General features: G+C 33.4%; 1 protein-coding gene across 1 annotated transcript; it reads right to left on the bottom strand.

Moving 5' to 3' along the window:
* Positions 1-18,632: 18,632 nt before the first annotated feature.
* On the bottom strand, positions 18,633-19,232 carry LOC149540551 (uncharacterized). Its single transcript, XM_089802707.1, has one exon. It carries the CDS (start codon positions 19,230-19,232, stop codon positions 18,633-18,635), a length of 600 nt encoding a protein of 199 aa, XP_089658833.1.
* Positions 19,233-19,905: the final 673 nt, after the last annotated feature.

The raw sequence follows: 19,905 nt of genomic DNA, 5'->3' as shown, positions 1-19,905 counted from the left end.
CCTTCAGCTATAGGTAAATGAAAATCAATGAAGTCATCATCTTCATGGACTTGGTGTCCTTGTGGTTCCTCATGTGCTTCAGGCACTTCATTAAAATCATCGTGGTCATATGTATCATTGACAATAAAATTTTCATCATCACCATCATGGTCATCTATGTCTTCAAGTGGGACTTCTACATGTTCAAGTAAACCATGGTCCTCTGCTTCAACAGATGTTACTCTTTGCCCTCTTGGATCATAATCAATAACCAATGACCAACCAAGATGTTCTAAATTTGGAATGAGAAATATTTGGTCACATTGATTTGGAAACACATAAGGTTTAGAAGTGGCTTCAAACCTAGAAGTATTGATCATATAGAATCCATTATCGTGCAAACAGATTTTTCTATCTTCACCTATTTTGATTAGCTTGTACCATTGAATACGAAAAACAACTTTCATGAAAGACGTAAAATCAAGCTCTATAATATCCTCCAACACTCCATAATATTGAAGTGTACTTGTGATTAGTTGTTTATCATTTGCATGTGAATGACATTCCACCTCAAATGATGTTGAAACACCACAATCATAGGTTTGTCTCTTTTCATCAACTTTTCTAATGCGAAAATGATGACCAAGATTCCACATTGCTTTGTAATATTTTACCTAAAATCATTAAAATAACAACTAATTATATTCAATTATACAAAAAATAAACTAAAACATAGTAAATGTATTCAATATGCTAATATATGTGAATCACCTCCCCATTCACTGATCCTTTAACAAAGTTTAATTGTTGTGGTGTCACTCTATTCTTCTTTTTTGTTGCCTCATGTTCAATATTGGTCTTTAGCCAATTCCATGAGCATCTGTATGTCCATCTTCTTTTATGGCTTGCAGGTAGCCCTTGAGAACTATTTTGAGTATGTTTATTAAATATGTTGGCCCATGCCTTTTCATCCTCTAATTTCTTTTGTTCAACATACTTCTCCATCCATTCCAACATAAAGTCAGAATTGTATGCAATGTACAAATGTAATGCCTCCCACTCTTTAGCATCTACAATGATAAACAAAATTGATCAATAAACTAATAATTATTTAAATTCTTTCATTGTTAAATTTAACATAAAATTATTGCTTCAACATTATTGCATACCTTTTATCCTCTTTGATGTCCCTTGCCCCTCTAATTTTTCTCCTTCAAATGATAGAGGTTGGTTATAATTCCATTATTGTGGAGCTTCAAGGTGCAATTGAGGCAAGTACTCACTCAAATGAACCATTTCTTGGAAAACCACATACCCCTCAACCATGGATCCTTCTGGTCGAGCCTTTTGCCTAACAAATTGTTTTAAAACCTTCATATATCTCTCCACTAGCCACATTGTTTGAATATGAATAGGACCACATAACTCAATCTCTTCTACTATGTGTACAAGGTAGTGCTCTTGAGAATTAAAAAAATTGGTAGGGAAGAACATTTGAATATCACACATCAACAGTGAAATATTCCTTTTCCAGTACTTCAAGTCATCTTGATGTATCTCTTTAGATGAGACCCACCTACACACATTTGCAATTATTAGATAAAGATTTTTGATATCTTCAAAACCGAATGATAAGATTAATATATTATTATGCATTATTGATTCAAAATATCTTAAATATTTCGAAAATTTGTATATTGTTAATGTGACATCATGATCAAAACTGCTTCTTATTGTTGTAGGCAACACATACTGCACAACCATTGATGAATAACCATTTTAAAATATGAATGAGCTGATATTATCACTTGGATATGCAAATTTCTAACTAGGTTTCCAATATTTGTAACATACTACAAAGTTATCTTTATCCAATTATGCCCATTGTGTGATTTTAGGCCTGATAAATATGATCCATCTCTTGTGAATAAGTTTTTTAATGATGCACTAAATCTAGAAGGAAATCTAATCACTTTCATTGTTTCAATGATGTTATCTTTCTCTCTTGATGTAAGAGTCCATGGAGCATCCGCATATGAGTTGTCTCTGTGTAACACCATGTTTGTCATGATATTGGCAACTTGCAGGTCCTTCTGCAACTTAATTTGTGCTTCATGATTGGTTCCATTTAGATGTTTCCATAAGCATTCTACCACATTTTTTCCAATGTGCATAGTATCAAATAGGTGGGCTATTGGCAAGTTCTCATAATATTCTAATTTGTAGAAAATTGAGAGTCTTTTCATTCCTAGTGGAATCTCTCGCCCCTTCCTTTTTGTCATACATCACTTTCCACCTACCAAGGTTCATTCTACTTGGCTTTCTTGTTTCCAATTCATGTCCATTGAACTTTCTTTTCTCACACACTTGATAGCAATGATTTTGTGGTAAGAAATGTCTATACTCATTAGACAGTTTTATTGGGATCTTTCAACTACTTGTGTAAGGTTTTTGGCCCCCATGTTGGACAACCATGTTTCCCCTTTGTTTGTAGCTCTAAAATAAGAAGGAAAATTAGAGTTAGTAAATGGCACAATGAAAATAATAATTACAAATTGAATTTTTTCGTATATTACCACAACAAATAGAGAGCCCAGGGGCATCATGAATTTTCTAGATCAATATTGCATGAAAGAGGAAGTTTCTATCATTGATTGATCTTGATACATCATACATATTTACACCATTCCATAGTTCATGAAGCTCATCAATGAAGAGTTCCATGTATACATCCATATCCTTGATACTTCCCTAAGAAAAACAAAAAAATTATCAAGTTTCAAGAAAAATGAAGTATTTGTATAAAATCTTCAAGAAAGCATTGAATTTATATGTTCTAATACCTAGTATGATAAGAGTTAACATTGCATGCTCCTTTCTCATTTCCATCCATGGCGAAAGATTATTGTTAATAATTAAAATTGGCCATATAGAATATGTTGTTCTAAGATCTCCAAAAGGATTGACACCATCCATTGCTAAAGAGATCCTTGCATTCCTTGGCTCATTTCTTAAATGTGGCCATTTTTCCTCAATCTCTTTCCAATATTTTCTATCTGTAGCCATACGCATGACACCATCTTGACTTCTCCCATTTGCATGATAATTCATATATATTGCCAATTCCTCGCATTTGAACATTCTCTCAAACCTTGGCTTTAGTGGAATATGCCGTAATACTTTATGTGGAACCTTCTTGGACACTTGATCTTGGTAATACCTACTTGTGTGACACACTAGACATTGCTTCAAATTTGCATTCTTTCCATAGTACAATATATGGTCATTTGGACATGCATCATATATATTTTACTCCATTCTAATGTCTTTCATCATTGAAGATACTTCTCTATGAGAATGAGGCAACTTATTGTCCTTTGGAAGTATTTTGTTTGCCAAAAGCCTACATGATGAATTTTTTTTTTTATAAGTATACAAAATACTTAAATAAATGAAGACACCAAAGAAAACTGATTTATAGCAATATATATCCTACCTTAATATGTCAATAAAGCATGTATTTGTCAATCCATGTGTAACCTTCAAGTTCAACAATAACATAAGTGTCGCTAGTATAGAAGTGTTTGCATTTATAAATAAAGGTATCCTAGCTAGCTAAGCTACGGGTGAATCAATAACTTCCTCAGAAGATGTGTAGAAGTCTTGGATAAATTCATTAACTCCAACCTCATTTATTTGTGAAGTATTTTCATCCATAATTGTATCTTGCTCTTCATCTTGGGATGCTATCATCAATATCATTCATAGGTTCTTCAATGATGTTTGGAGTTGGAAGTGGCTTTTCATAAATTAAAAAATCAAATGAATGATTAGAAATAAAGTATTAAACAATATGCATATGAATTGTTATTATAAGATATGTTATTACAATGTACCTCTTCTATATAAACTCTGTATTTCATTCTATGGATACCAACAAGTCGTTGCTTCTTTAGTTTCCTATTTTCACACCTTTTGCAAGTGCAGTATATCATTTCATTGAAGTATGCATTCATACCTAGAGCAGGTCTTGGTGCTCGTTCATCTAAATATTCAGATGATGACGATGTCCTATTTTCCTGAATCCACCATGTACTATCAACAATAAGTGTGCTAAGTTTTTAACTCGCATAGTATATATTCTTCAAGAGCTTGTGATTGCAACTTGAGAAAATCAAAATTTGCAAAATCTAATTTTTATATTTTTATTTCTTTAGCTAACTCAAGATAATATGTTAGAATCATTTGTATCATTGTTTAACACAATTCTATAGCAAAAAAAGGATGTGACCATAGATAAGCACCATCTCCACCATCTCATCATACAACTGTACCTAAGCACCATCTAAGAAACATAGTTCTCTTCAAAAATCTCTCCTCAAACCTTATGATTATCTTGGTTCAATATCCCAAAGGTAAGATTAATGTATCTATCTGACTTATTATGCATAGTATCATTGTAAGGTAAGATTTTTGAAGGTATTTTCTAATTTCAAGGGTTTTATCATAGTCACAAAGACATTTCATAAATAGTGTAAATTACTCTTAATAAAATTAAAACTAACCAGTTTAGTATTTTAATCATATTAATGATGATATGAAATATTACTCTATGAGATAAATATTAAATTCTATTTACTATTTCATTTAAATAAAATGATATCAGGAGTACAAAAAATAACATAAATACTTGTCTGCTATTTTGTGTGGACACCAAGAATATTTCGAAATAGCAAGCTACAAAAAAAAAAAGGATTATGAAGACTATGACACTCAATAGGAAAAATAACAAACTAGATAGAGTTTACGATCATTCTAATAATTAGAATGAAGAAATGGAGTTGTCATTCATGTGTCCAAACTCATGCACATGTACAATCTCCTCATACCATAGTCATTAGATCTTGTATTTAATTTTGATTTGATAAATACCTTGTGTGAGATAGTTTTATTTAGAAAACCTTAAATACTCTTCTTGCCTGCAAGATGAAAAAAAATTCAATTTATAGTAAGCCAATGTATGAAGTGAACCACAACAAATAGGAAAGCATGTGATCAAATAATAAGAAAGCATCTTCACTGACGATAAACATAAGAATACAAAACTGAAATACATCAAAATGCACCATTGGAAAATAAGATTGCAAAGACACAATTTACCTTCAACCAATCAACTATCTATGATAGGTCAACATTTTTATTATCTATAGACCCAATGAATTTCATTTGACCATTTTTGCATATTGAACTAGCAATATCAGAGTAATAACTTTATATAGGATGATGACAATTTGTAACTTAGATCTACACCTATAAATAAGAAAAGAGTTTCTTCTAGAGAAAATAAGAAATTTTCTTTGCAAAAGGATTCTTTTATAAAGAACAAATTTTCACAACCACAAGAAAAAAATTTAGTAATGAAACAAATTGTAATCCAAATCTAGCAAAATGGTTTGTAGGAATCACATTATATAAAATGATTTTCTAATCCTCAGCTCCAATACTGTGCCTGATCATTGTGACTATGATTCTAATTTCAACCACCATGTGAGTTTACCTCCCACATGACTAATGAGATGTCTAATGATTAGAAGTTCAATGGATTGTGCATATCTTGTCTACAATCAGGATGTTGATTGTAAGACAATGGACATGCACATTTCAAAACCCTCTCATGTATAAATCGTTTCCCAATGCCACTTGCATGATAAAATATATATCAAAGCTGCTCCCCAAGGCTCTGTTTGAAACTGAGAAATACCCGGAGCTAATACACCCCTCTTACTAGGTCATTTTTATTGCATTCATATGGATTTTTTTCTGGATATTGGGCAACCAGAAATATGCAACCCTGAGCATAATGGGGTTCATACTCTATTTGGGATGGGTGATGGAGGTATTCAGAAATATAGTGCACATCAAAACCACAAGGGTTTTGGCATTGTTTTATCTGAGGGAAATGTAGTGAAATGTTCATTTCTCTTTCCGAAGAGCCCTAACAACATCTTTGGGAAGCATCAATCTGGCATCAATCTTAGTACCTTTTGTAGTTCTTCAAGTCCTCATAATAAAACATGAACATCTTATTTCCAAAAATTATCCTATACGAAGATTCAAAATTAATTTAGCTTTTGTGGTGGGTGATAAGTCTATTTTTTGTATGGCAGGGACAGGAAATGAATATGGTTGAAGGAGAAGACAATTTTTTCTTCTCTTGTGCTCACTGTTACGTGAGATTAATGGAATACATTCTATAGTTTGCTAACAACTGGGCCTTTGTGTTCAGGTATACTCTCATTTCAATGATATTATTTTTAGCAATTGAATAATTTGGAAGAACAATGCCACACCCAAAACTTTAAAGGTGACAGATGGTTATGGATTCGAATATTTAAGCTAATTCATTGAAATTAATGTAGGATTAGGGCTAGGTTATGATAGGAAACCCAAAAGGCACAACTTGAATAATATGTTACAATAAAAATAGGGCTCAATCATTTAAACCAAAAGAAGAGCATAGTATTAAATGTGAAAAGGTTCTAGGTTTTCAATTTCATTTGGTCAATACAGGAAAGGAGTTGTAAAAGCAACTCAAGACACATGGGCATTGTTCAAAGCGGCGAGTTTGGTACCTATGATAAGTTAGCTTGATAGGTTTGATAGAGAAACCAAAGATCTCAATTATTTCCATCATGATAGGACTAGTAGAGACCTGAAGAACAAAAGTTTAGTCAAATTTAAAAAATGGTCTTTGCACTAAATTGATTAGTTTGAACCTTACACTAATGATAAATCTGTGCAAAAATAAACTAATTAATCTTAATTAAACTACTATGATTTAGATCTCTCTACTAGACTCGTTAGCTTTAATCCTCTTCTAATTGATAGGTTGGTCTAAAACAATGCCCTGTCTAGTGGATCAATGGAATTAATCAGAAGCTTGTCAAATTGTGTAGTTCATTCTAGAGAAACCTAATCACAACTAGATTCATGAAGAACCTATGCAATTGATTTTGACCTATGAACCTATCTCAATATCTAGATAAAAATAGGGTGTAGTTTTGACAAGTAGAATAAACCTGTTATACAAGGTCTGTACACCTATGATTCCTCGTGTTTGACTTAGATTGTGGCATTTGTTGCACTTGTCCTGCTGTAATATCTTGCTTGTGACTAACTATGACATGTCATTGCATCAATTGTTTATATATCTCTCTAGCAAATGTGCTACCTTACTTCTTGACCTTAAGTTCATATCATTTTTTGGTTCAACAAATAAAGGGATGTATGGATCTTGTATGTCTACATGCAAGGACTACACAATGAAACAACGATTTCTAAGCTAATTAGCATAACCCACCAATAAATTATGAGAACAACAAATGAAGCAAAAAGTATTATGTAGGACCAACACTCACAAGCATGTTTTGAAGTATCTAAAACAAATTGACAGTAATGTGGATAACATAAAAAAATTAATGCCAAAATATATTAAACCTTCACTTTTTTTTCTACAATAAATAGCCTACCAAATTAAGTATTTTCTAGCAATTAGCGCTTTCAATGTAAAAAGAAGTGCAACCTTCCAAAGAATTATCTAGAAAAGTTTAGTCCAAAATTGAGTCCCTTTGAGAATGTTGCTTAATAATACTGAGAATCTCCCATGTGAAGTCCTATCAGCAAAGCAATAGTCATGATCAAAGAAAGCTATAGGAACAACTATGAAAACATGGTGGTGAATTTAATAGAATCAATTTTTTAGAAAACCATCTCGACATGAAGTGAAAGAAGGAAAAGACACATCCTTATTGCTAAAGACTGTTCCATAGGTCATATCTACCCCATGTTATATACTGTCTATGTTACAAAAAATGAGCTCAATGCCAAGGTGAGGTTTGTTTCCCAATTCAAATGGATATTATCGAAGGAGATAGGTTTTAGGCATTGTGCTAATTATTAATAGGGTATGATGTTTGAGGGGATAATTTGAAAAATTTCATATGAATTTAAACCACAAGCATTTTCAAGGCTACAAAAAATATAGACCTTTTACCTTGTGCTTTTCATATTCTCATCCTTTCCTAATTAGCTCTAATTTCCTTGTTTCTCCAAATTTAGCAAGAAATCCTTTATTCATTTCTCACAATGGCTCTCCACACTCAAACAATGATAGAATTTGTAATTATATTTGAGCTATTCAATAGTGTCCATGAAACAACTATTAATGTTGTCGAGTGATTGATAAGTGCAATGATTAGAGCATTTTTTGATATCATTCATGTATTGTGCAAAACCACTTTCAATGTATTCATTAGTATTTCCTGCCATGGAACTATTTCAGAGGATATAACTATAAACAATGATAAATTGATGCTCAAGAAACCAATTAGACTCAATCATTTCTTAATATTAACTGATGGTTCTAACAGGGGATATTATAGATTAACAGTACAAAGAAATTTTTGGATAGGACCAAATAGTTGAACAAAGTATTTGAATTTGAAAGTACAATAATGTCTAAAATCTAGAAAAGGTACCTCAAATATGATGACATGTAAAGAAAAGATCCTAAAAGTGTTGGACATCGAGGAAGTTCAATAAAGACTGGGGCTTCACTTGAATCCCAAAAGCATTGTAGAAATAACTTCTAGTCTCGTTGGTGCTACAGAACAAATTTATAAGTACTGAAACTAAATAGTACTTTTCTATCAAAACAAACATGGGATGAAAGAAATTTAACAGATTTTATTCTTTATCTTTTGCTTGCCCTACAGAATCTTTCATTTAAGATAAAGCTTAGAGAATTTAAATAAATAATAATAATCAACCCCAACTACTTACAATTCCAATACTGTTGATCAAAGAAAAGATATTGTGAAACTGCCACCTACAAATAGTGTTGGAAAAATAGATACTTATGATGCAAAGATTTCAATCACCATTTTTAAAGAAATAGTGTAGAAACACATAACCAAATCATTCAAACACTAGCAAAGTAATAAATTGGCTACAAAAATCAAACTCTTGATGTTGTGGCATTGTCAAGTTGATCCTTGTGACAAACAAAATCACTCAAACAAATTATGAAATAACTATAGTGGCAAGTAATTGATCTACAAAAAGAAGTGATATAATATGGTTAATGAAGTGTACTGAGGTAGAAAAAATACATTGACTTACTTTTCCATGCAGCTTGTGCTAGACATTCTCTGAAAACATTAGTGAAATGTTTGTGAAAATAAGAACAAAACAAGTCCCTGTAATGTGTATTACAAATTATAAAACAATTAATGAGTTTAGCCCAAATAAGAAACCTTCCTGCATGTTGGAAAAAAAATGTCTATGCATTTGATTGCATTGCATTTTTATGGTGTAATGAGATAACTTAAAACAAAATTTTGCATAAATTGAATGTTTTAATAGGATACATGTATATCCATATTTGCACCATGCCTCACAAATAATTTAATTTAACTGACATAATTTTTTCATTTCTTTTCCACTATGCCACCTAATTTCTCAAATATTGTAAAGCCTACTATATAACATAATCAAGACTATCAAAAACTCATGCCAACAGCTATTGTAAAGCCTGATTAATTTCTAAAAAGCATTTTCCTATCATCTCACATATTTGAAGTGCACAACCTTCAAAATACTGCATTTCTACTTAAAAAATCATCCATTCCCTAAGATTTACAATGCTCTTTACAAAGACATTTAATTTAAAAATAGAAAGACACTAATTCAACCATTAAAAAATCAAAGTTTCCATGGCTTCTTGTTCAAACACCCTAAATCCCTTCAAATTTTCCACATATGTAAACTATTTTTTCATATTTTCAAATAATGCCACCATTTTGCAGCCATTTATACTAAACAATCACTCTCCAAAAAGAAATAAAAACCCTTAAAATCATTCAAAATAATAACACATTTAAGCAAAGAAGAAATTATATAAAAAATAATACCTAATGTTGCCATACTCGAAGACTTCCCCTTTGGCTAAGATAATGAAAATTGCAACCTCAACAATGCAGACTATGACAAGCTCCTTTGCCTTTTTCAGTATCCCTTGCCTCCTCTTTGAAAAGGTCACCTATTGATTAATCATATTCTTCATACACTTCATTATAACCTTCCCTTTAAACCTCATTACATATTTTATGCAACGACAACAATTGTCTTACCTCAACAAAAAAAGTAGTTTTAGATAGTCCAAAGCTGTGTGATTTCCAGTAGCAAACACGTTCGAAACCACCTGTATGCAATCCCTTCTAACAAGTGAGAACATTCTAGCCACCCATTTTTTTCAAGATTAAAATAAAAAATATCAGCAAACCATCATTTTCAAACCCCAAGCATGTCCAAAAATCCATTAATCACACAATTTTAAGAAAAAAAGTCATAATTCTTTTACAAGTTGATCCATCAGAAACAAAACCTTCATTAATAAGTGAGCGAAACAAATTAAAATGACACATATATAATTTAGATCAATTTCAAGATTTAATTAACTTTGAATGCTTCCAAATTTTGAAGTTTTCATTATTGTGTGATAATGCAATGTTATTTGTCATTATTGTTTGATAATGCAATGTTATTTGTCATTAGGGCATAATTACCAAAGTTAAAAAATTCCTTAAAGATAGCCAAATGAAGTAGCATTTTAAAAAAAAATAAAGAATTCTTCCCCCACTTCATCTGTTATTGGCCTTTTGTAGGAGCATATTAGATATAGAAAATGTATGAAAAAACAAAAATTGAACAATATACTAGGATTCAAACATAGAAACAATTTTAGAAGAAATAACTTATAGAAATACAAAGACAGTAAAGACTGCAATCATGATGGTGACTTGGTCAAGAGTGCAACTGCAATAGTACCAATTGGAACTTTGAAGTCAACACTTACAAATTAAGATTGCAAAATGTCCAAGCATCTTGTCTGAAACCTAAGTTGTTGGTTCAAGTTTAGATTTGGGTTCGAGGAACCAATTCACTAGTATAGCTAAATTTTGAAGTGTGATGTAGGTTTGTACAAAAAACAATGTAAAAATTATATATTTATTTGTCTAGAAGCGTGAAATAAGATTAGAATGTCACATACTATCATGTAAACTACCAACACACAACAAACATGTAATCATAGCTAATGCTCATACCATCGTAGCATCATTTACTTCAAATATTGGGCCATTTAACAAGAGAAGTAGAGTTAATATCATATATAATGCGTGAACAAGAGTATTGGAAAAGGGTTAAGTAGAATGGTTATTTATACATTATAAATGGGAAAACTCTGATAAGTTATCTAAAATATTAGAGAAAGCCTAGATTGATATCTTCTAGCATTTTTCAAATAGATATATTAAAGACATCTATAGTTTTTACTAATTATTTGACTATCTATACTTCATAGTTCTTAACTAGGGTAAACTTTATCAAAAATTAAATAGTTAAAATTAATGCCTCTTGTAAAGGAAGAAGCAAGGAGATGGTAAAATTATATAAGAAATCATTCTTATTTCTTTGGCACTATAAAAACATTCTATGATCAATGTGGATAAGGTGTAGTCTCCTACATAATTCATTGTTAGCTGAAAATAATGACAATATAAGGCTCCATTGTAAAGCAATGGAGCTTTTTTTCATGATTCTCAAGTAGATCTAGTTCTACCAACTACTTATATATAAAATCTTATTTAAATGGTGTGCTCATGAATTCCACCAAAACAGTATTCAGAAATAGAAAAGAGGGTTCATGACTTCCAAAAAGAAAAACTTGTTTTCGTTGCCCATCTAACCTGGTTTGCCATGGATCTATGCGGGTATGCATAGGTTTGTCCCAAGTTCGTCCTATTGGTTGTTTTGAAAGGTGTTTTATATGGAGGAACCTGAAGTGTCTAGGGTTTGAGTCTATACAGTGGCTTAATGTGGATCTTTGGACTGCAATGGCTAGTTGGTCAAAACCATGGGGTCCATTGAGGTAAGGTCCAATATTAGACAATGGACTAGACAATATTTTAACTGCAACTCTTCTTGTGAAATTGGAAATAGAGTAGGGTGTATTTTTACTAATATGCTGACAGACAATGTGCCTTCTGAGTTACGAATGATTCACTCTTTGGAAGAGCTCTATCTAGATAACAATCAACTTAACGGTACCAAACCCACTTCTCTTGGACATCTGAGTCAGATTTCTAGAATAAATCTCTCTAACGACAGTTTAGAGGGCCACTTTTTTCTCTATTTATTTGATAATGCTAAGAGGCTTGTTGAGCTACCTCTTTTGAACAACAAATTTACTGTTCATGTTGGCCAACATGGATACATCCAATGCAGTTTAAGAGATTGAAATTGGGTTCTTGTAATATTGGGTTCCCATTCCTACATTCCTTTCAAAACAATTAAGTTTGTGGTTTTTGGATCTCTCCAACAACAGTCTTTATGGAAACATTCTAGATTGGCTTGGTGACCTTCAATATTTGTGAGTTCTTTATGTGTTAGACAATAACTTGCAAGGTGAACTTCCCTCCAGCTTTCATAAAAGCTACTATATGGGGATAGACTTGCATAATAATATGTTCATGGGTTATCTTCCCATTCCTTCTGTGCATGCATCAGATTTGGAACTATTGGACCTATCCTAGAATAGATTCATTGGTGTCATCCTAGCTGAGATTGGCTTGCTTCTTCCCATGTTGGAGTTCTTATCATACTCTCAAAATGATTTAGGAGGTGGTATCCCTAATTCCTTTGGTCTTTTGCAAAATCTTAAGGATTTGGATCTATCAGAAAATAATTTAAAAGGAAATATACCATCAAGCATAACCAATTGCTCAACTTTGAGAAGATTGAATCTGCCAAACAATAATTTGAGTGGAGAGATTCCATCACAGATAGGAAGTCTAAGCCAACCTAAAAAGCTTCATCTCAGTGATAACATGCTTGAGGGAAACTTGTTGCCTGTTGTTCAAAACTGTCAGAAGTTGCAAATTTTAGATGTGGCCAGGAATTTCTTGTCTAGATCATGTCTCTTTGGTTAGGAAAGCTTTTTGAGTTGATGATACTCGTTATGAGGTTAAAGAAATTCCATGGATGGATTCTGCATGCATTAGGCAATCTTTCAAGTCTCCATGTTTTAGATATCTCCCACAATAATTTGACTGGTTCCATCCCACCAGAGTTGGGGAAGCTGATAGCTATGATAAATGGAGAAATGGGAGGATCAGAAGTCTTACATGGCATGGCAATTGCTAAGGACACATTTTCATCTAAAAGTAACACCCAATTGTTCAAGACAAATTAGCTTATGGGTTATTCAATGGTTGGGGAGAAACTATTGTGGGCATGATGCAAAAAAATTCAACTGGTGTAGAGTGATTATTTTAAGCTCGCTAAATAGAACTCTAGAAATTTGCATCTGCAATTGTGCCTCAAAATTTGAAGAGTCTCAGAATAAACTAGAAGAAAAGAAGATGATCACACTCAAATGCACGTATAAGGAAGCTATAAAAAAAATCTTACTGCTGCCAAAGCAACCAAGAAAAGATATAACAGTTCTTCAGCTTCAGTGTCATAGGAAAACTAGTATAATCAACTAAGGAAACAAGCTGAAGGGTTTCAAATATTAAAAATGAAAATAAAAGGGTTTTTTTTCTTACTTCACCCATATAGTGAACACAACAAGTGATAAAACATAATAACATTTGCATAATACCAACATTAAAAAGAAACCATGAGATCTACAGATGGGTAAGAAAATTTATTAGCTCTTTGATGTGTAGATCTAGATTTCTAGGGCATTGTCCTTGACTATACCCAGCTTTAGATCCTACCCTACCTTTGCCCCTCACTCTTCTTGGTCATGAATCACCTGTACACCCATGTAAGAATATTGTTAACTTAGGAGATAAATTGAGAATACACAAAATAGAACAAGAGACAGGATATATCGTGGTTCACCACAATTGTGGCTATGTCCACACCGAGAGTAGAGCAAATATATTATTTAGTCATTGCAGCTTACATATACAAGGCTTTGCCCTTACATTTACACATTAGCTCTTCAAGAGAAGATGAAGAGACAAATAAGAAGAATGTGGAATAAATAGACATGGCAGTTGGACTTCACATCCAAAAATCTCCCACTTGAAGTTCAACTCATGCTACAACCTCATATCTAAATATACTCCCACTTAAACTCTGCTTTCCCGTACCAATCCTATGGTAAGCAATTGCCAAAAGACAATCTTTGTAGCCGGAATAGCAACCATAGCTAATTACTAATCACATCCAACTATCCATACAACATCAATAGATTTATAACCACGTAACCAACCCATACAATAAGTCACCAATTATACCATCTTCCAACAAAACACACCAAAAGGTTATTGATATGCAAAAAACTAGAAGACCATTATAAGGATATTTAAATTGCATGAGCAATGTCAACTATAAGTTGACTCAATCTACCAATCAACACATAAAAGGCATTGAATTAACTTGAGATGATCTGCGAACCGCAACCAACTTGCTACAAAAATGACATCTTCCAAGTCCTCATGGAACAACCACGTATTGTTGTTAAAAAAAAATGAAGTACAACAACAATAGATGACCTCAAAAAACTCTTGGAAGGAACACTAACACAAATCGTAACTCATCTTTCTACCAACACCATCAAGTGCCCAGTTGTGTCAAGTATGATCTCCTTTACCTCCCCATATGAGAGAATTTACAACACCCAAACATCATGAATGAAAGCTCCTATAAACAAGAAGATCAAACTCCAACATTCTAAAATTAGGAACAATATCAACCATCTCCTAAATACACAAGGAGATAAATCTGCCGAATAGACCAAGTGTGGAGAGTGAGAATGCTTCTCCAGGTTACACCAAGTCTCAATGACTCTTCTCCAAGAACAATCTCCACTAAGTCTATAATCAACTCACGCCCATCCACAAGTGTAGGCTATTCAGACTTCATGTTGAAACCTCCAAAGAGAAACCATCTCAACAAATGTTCTCTAAACCAAGAGAACTGTAGCCTCACCCAAGCCTCTTAGTATTCAAGAGCACCTCCATGGTGAATCTGCCAAAGTACCCGATACCAAGAGCACTAACCAAGATCAATTGTCAAAACTCCCACTGCACATCTGCATAACTAGGGAACAAAACATGACAACTTGATCTCCACATATTAGAACCTCATGCTCTCAAGAGCAAAACCTGTCAAGAGAACATCTATCATACCAACACTCTAAAATGATCACCATGGCACAATAGAAAACATCTCCAATCTCATGGAGGGAACCATCTCATGATAGAAGATTATTACTAGCAAATAAAAAACTCCCACTATAGCGTGACACCGAACTCTTCATGATATCCCAAAAAAAACTAAAATCTGAAAAACGATGCCAATCATCACACTCAGCAGTGATACCTAAAGCTACATTTTCTCCATAATCTAGAGAAATAGAACCAAAACCAGCATTTGCCAACAAACTTTGAGGAGCACACTGTGACTACAACCCACTGGACTGCAAATATAATCCACATATATATGAAGCATCTAGCACTGCCTCATTAAGCCTTTCCCCTGTCTCTTTATATAGGCTAACAAGATTTACTGGTTGAAAATATATTTTACCTTATCTTCTCTATGGTTCTAGCAGACTGAAATTATAATACAACAATCACAATTAAGCATAAACATTTTACAAACTATGCAAACCCATCTCCATCACACAGGAAATCAAGTAAATTATTTATGGAGACAACACATTGGAATAAACACCAACTCCTTCAAAAGTTATAACAGCAAGCATTACATCTTCATATCAACAACCTTCTTGACTGCCTTTACACAACCATGGTCTGTCCTCTTTACCTTTGTCGGAGAGATAATGCCAGGCTAGAAGAACAAGCCCCAACCACAGATGATTATGCACCGTTTTCCTCAACCCATACACAAAATAAAGGACTCTCTTCCTTAGCAGAAAGTTTCTCTCCATGAAGAAGACAACAATACGAATGACCCAGCCAGAAATGAGCCTCCCACAAAATAGACTAAGCACCAGGAGGCACCATTTCCATAGATGCAGATTCCACATGATCCTCCTTTGCAAATAATCAACTGTCAGGCTGCAAACAAAGGTGCCCACAATTACAAAAAGGGCTAAGCCACGGAAAGAGCCCCAGGAAACCCCATTTAGCCCTCTTATACTCATCCGAAAGATCACAATCCTTGAAGGGATCATCCTCCTCCTCTTCAGTCAGCTTCTCCAACATCTCCTTCCTTCCCGAAATTTGAAACTCTAGCTCTCCTCAGCAGAAACCCCCTTTTTGGGAGGAAGCCCTAGCTTCTCACTCTCCCCTATGAAATCGTAGCTTGAACCCCTCCATGATCCCAAAATTTCAACCCTGAATTCTGAATAGCAATACTTGCTCTGATAGACTGCTCTGCTCTCTATGATCTTACATGCTCTGATACCAATTGTTAACTTAGGAGATAAATTGAGAATACACAAAATAGAACAAAAGATAGGATATATCGTGGTTCGCCACAACTGTGGCTACGTCCACACCTAGAGCAGAGCAAATATATTATTTAGTCATTGTAGCTTACATATACAGGGCTTTGCCCTTACATTTATACATTAGTTCTTCAAGAGAAGACGAAGAGACAAATAAGAAGAATGTGAAATGAACAGACATGATAGTTGGACTTCACATCCAACAAATATAGCTAGGGCATATAAAATTATAGCTGAAATGCTCCTACATATAGCCAGATCAAGGCTCTGCATGATTAATATCCTCTCCATCACACTATCGATTATGTCCTAGTTCTTGCCGCTAAATTCAGCCACTATTCTTGCCTTGGAACTTGCCGCTAATTTAAAATTAAAAACTTGTAGACAATGAGTTCTTGCGGTAGCAACCACCAGTTAAGTGCGCAGTCAAAGGATTACAGGGAAAACCCACTTCATGAAGGACCCCTGCATTGAGAACGGTCATGAACATGACTAGGGCATAGGAAAAAATTGTATTGATCCATGCTCACATAAAAAATCTAAACAACTACCTACATGATGACCCTTAATTCCCATCGATGATCCCATAGTGCTTGCCGCTGATTCCAGAAGAAGCAACAGTTCCATGAATTCATCATAGGAGAAGAGGTCAAGTTTGGGTGCCGTGAGTTGAGGAAAATGTGAAATGACACCGCTATTATTTGAAAGCTATTATTGATACTCATAACTATAGTGCCCTTTTCCTTTTGTCTTTACGGAACACGTTTAAAAAATTAAAAAATTTCATAAAATAAAAACATGTGTTAAAGACAAAAATAAAATATTATCTCCAACAACCGTAGTAAGTACATGTACTCTGTAGTAGTGCAACCTCTCTTGATTAACTGTGGTCTTCCTCCAAAGATGAATTATCTTCTTAATATGAAAATCTTTGTAACCTCTTCTAGAATCAATTGGGTCTATCTTATTCTTACTTAATAGTAATGAAAATTTGTTCCAAGTAGTGAGAACCTTAAGTCAAGAAATTCTTCTGGCCCAATAATAACAATTGTCAAACAACATAACAAGACACTTAAAACACATAAGTGAACATGGTCAAATACATCACTAACCAGTGCTACAAGAACCTAGTGTAACCTAGTGTAGTAGAATAATAATACACAATGTCTGCACACATCTTAGGGTAATCACGGAACAACATCACGATACCATGTCAATCTTGGAAACCACTAATACAAACCTACCCGGGTAATAAGTATGAACATTATTTTTATTTTAAGTTCTAATCTTATTAATAATATTTTTAAAAGGTACAATAAGAATAAAATTTGAAAAGTTGAGACAAATGTTAGAAAAAATATATAAATTTACCAAGGCACATACTAGTTTAACTTCCTTTTCATTGTTTTCATTTCATAAACAATAGTTCTTTCATTAAAGTAGGGAAAGAGTCTAAATTATTCTTTTTCTATAATTATTAATTTTTTATAAGAATAACTAAATTGTTAAAAAAAATTAAAATTAAAAATGTACTTAAATAATCACATAAAAAAATTGAAATTAATCTAAAATTCAAAAATTAGTTAATCTCAATCTTAGAATATCATTATATGCAACATTCTCAATTCTAACAATTGAAAATGTTATAATTGCATATGAATTATGAAGTTTTGTGATAGAGTTTGAAAGCTAATATTAAATAATAATAATAAAATTAATTCACAATGTTAAATCTATATATGATAAGGCATTGACTGTTTAACAATAGAAAATAAAAATAAAAATTCACAATGTTTAATTGATTTTAATGATGCAAAATAGCTTATGTTACCAAAAACAAAAAGAAATAAACAAGTTACAATAATAGAAGAAACTATATTCCTATTTCTATCATATACGATACAATAGTACAAGTGGGCTAAGCGAAGGAGAAGAGCCTGGCTCAGTAAGATTTTTAATTTTCCACAGCACGAAGCTCCCTATTTGAAATACAAATCCAGATAACTAGGTTACCAAAATGTAATAATAATACTAATAGTAGGAGGAATCCATACAGATAAGTGCACAGCAGTAGTAGCACCGTAGATGAGAAACCCTAATTTCTCTACATCTTCCAAGAGATAATCTTGGGCCTGTGAGAAGCTTCGTCTTTGGAATAGAAAGCGCCGAGAACATCAATATCATCTTTAACACACCCCAAATCCACCCGAAACCTGCACTCTACATTTTCACACCTGTAACTCCACCCCGATTTGTTCTTGTTGCACCTGCTACAACTAAAACATCCTCCAGTCCCCATTATGAGCTTCACACTGTGCTCCTTGTGTATGCGATAATTCAGACGCGTGGGAAGCGCAAGGCAGAGGGGATGAAGTCTCAACGGCCTCAATACATTACCCGTAGCCGCTTCATACATAAACCCTCTTACATCTTCCCCACAAGCATCGCACTCGTGGTTCAGCCGTGTCTTTTTCCTGAATCTAAACTCATATGTCGGATAAAACGGATGAACAAAAACCTCCGGATAAGTCCCACACACTTCGTGCAGCGTGAAGTTTTGGCAGCCGGAGGTGCAGCAATGGCCAATATGGGTTCCATTTTCTTTGCAGCCATCGCAGTTGAAAGGGTAAAGACCCTCACAAAGAGTAAGCAAATGGTCATGCCGAGGATTACTGCTGCAGACAATCGTCGGAGAGAATGCCATTGCAGTAATCTATACATACATATATTTATATGATTCTCAGGTTACAACTCTATTTTTGTATTAGTTTGGCTTGGTGTTACGCTAACTACGGTTAGAGTCCTGCGCAGAAATTTCCCTTTGTTAACTGCGGTTAGTCAGATTGACTGTCGAATGCGAAAGACCGTCAATCGCTGTTCTTAAAATTGGCAGAGCCCATGAGTCCCTCGTTTCGCACACCAGCAAAAATAAATTTATTCAGATAGTGTTGGCAGAAAACGAAACATTTAGCGTGGCTTTTATTTTATTATTTGAACTGGTCCCGCTTGCTGGAATCAATTGATGTCACAACTCCGTGCTAAGACCAGCCACGCGAAAAATGTGCTCTTCTGGGTATCTCAAGAATTCCGTGAATAAAAGAAACATTTGTATGACATTGGAATGGAACAACACCTTCTAGGCCTAACTCAATTTGCAATTTGTTATTATTTATTAAAGGTATTTGATTTTAATATTTGTTTGGGGAGACCTTATTCTAAGTAAGATAGAAATCGTATTTCATCTTTTCAAACACAATACAGATTTATTTAAGATAGTGAGAATAAATTTTTTATTTTTATTTTTAAACGTATGGAATAGCTATTTTTGTATTTGCTGTAGGTAATATATTAAGAAATTTTTTTATTTAAAAAAAAAT

Source organism: Cupressus sempervirens, chromosome 9, assembly GCF_028749045.1.
Source record: "Cupressus sempervirens isolate cs-2001-9-10 chromosome 9, ASM2874904v1, whole genome shotgun sequence".
NCBI lineage: Eukaryota > Viridiplantae > Streptophyta > Pinopsida > Cupressales > Cupressaceae > Cupressus > Cupressus sempervirens.
The sequence above is the reverse complement of the archived record's forward strand: the minus strand, read 5'-3'. Positions and strand labels throughout refer to the sequence as shown.

Excerpts from the sequence above, each read along its gene's own strand:
- LOC149540551 (XM_089802707.1), bottom strand. The coding sequence starts at position 19,232 with ATGGCATTCTCTCCGACGATTGTCTGCAGCAGTAATCCTCGGCATGAC.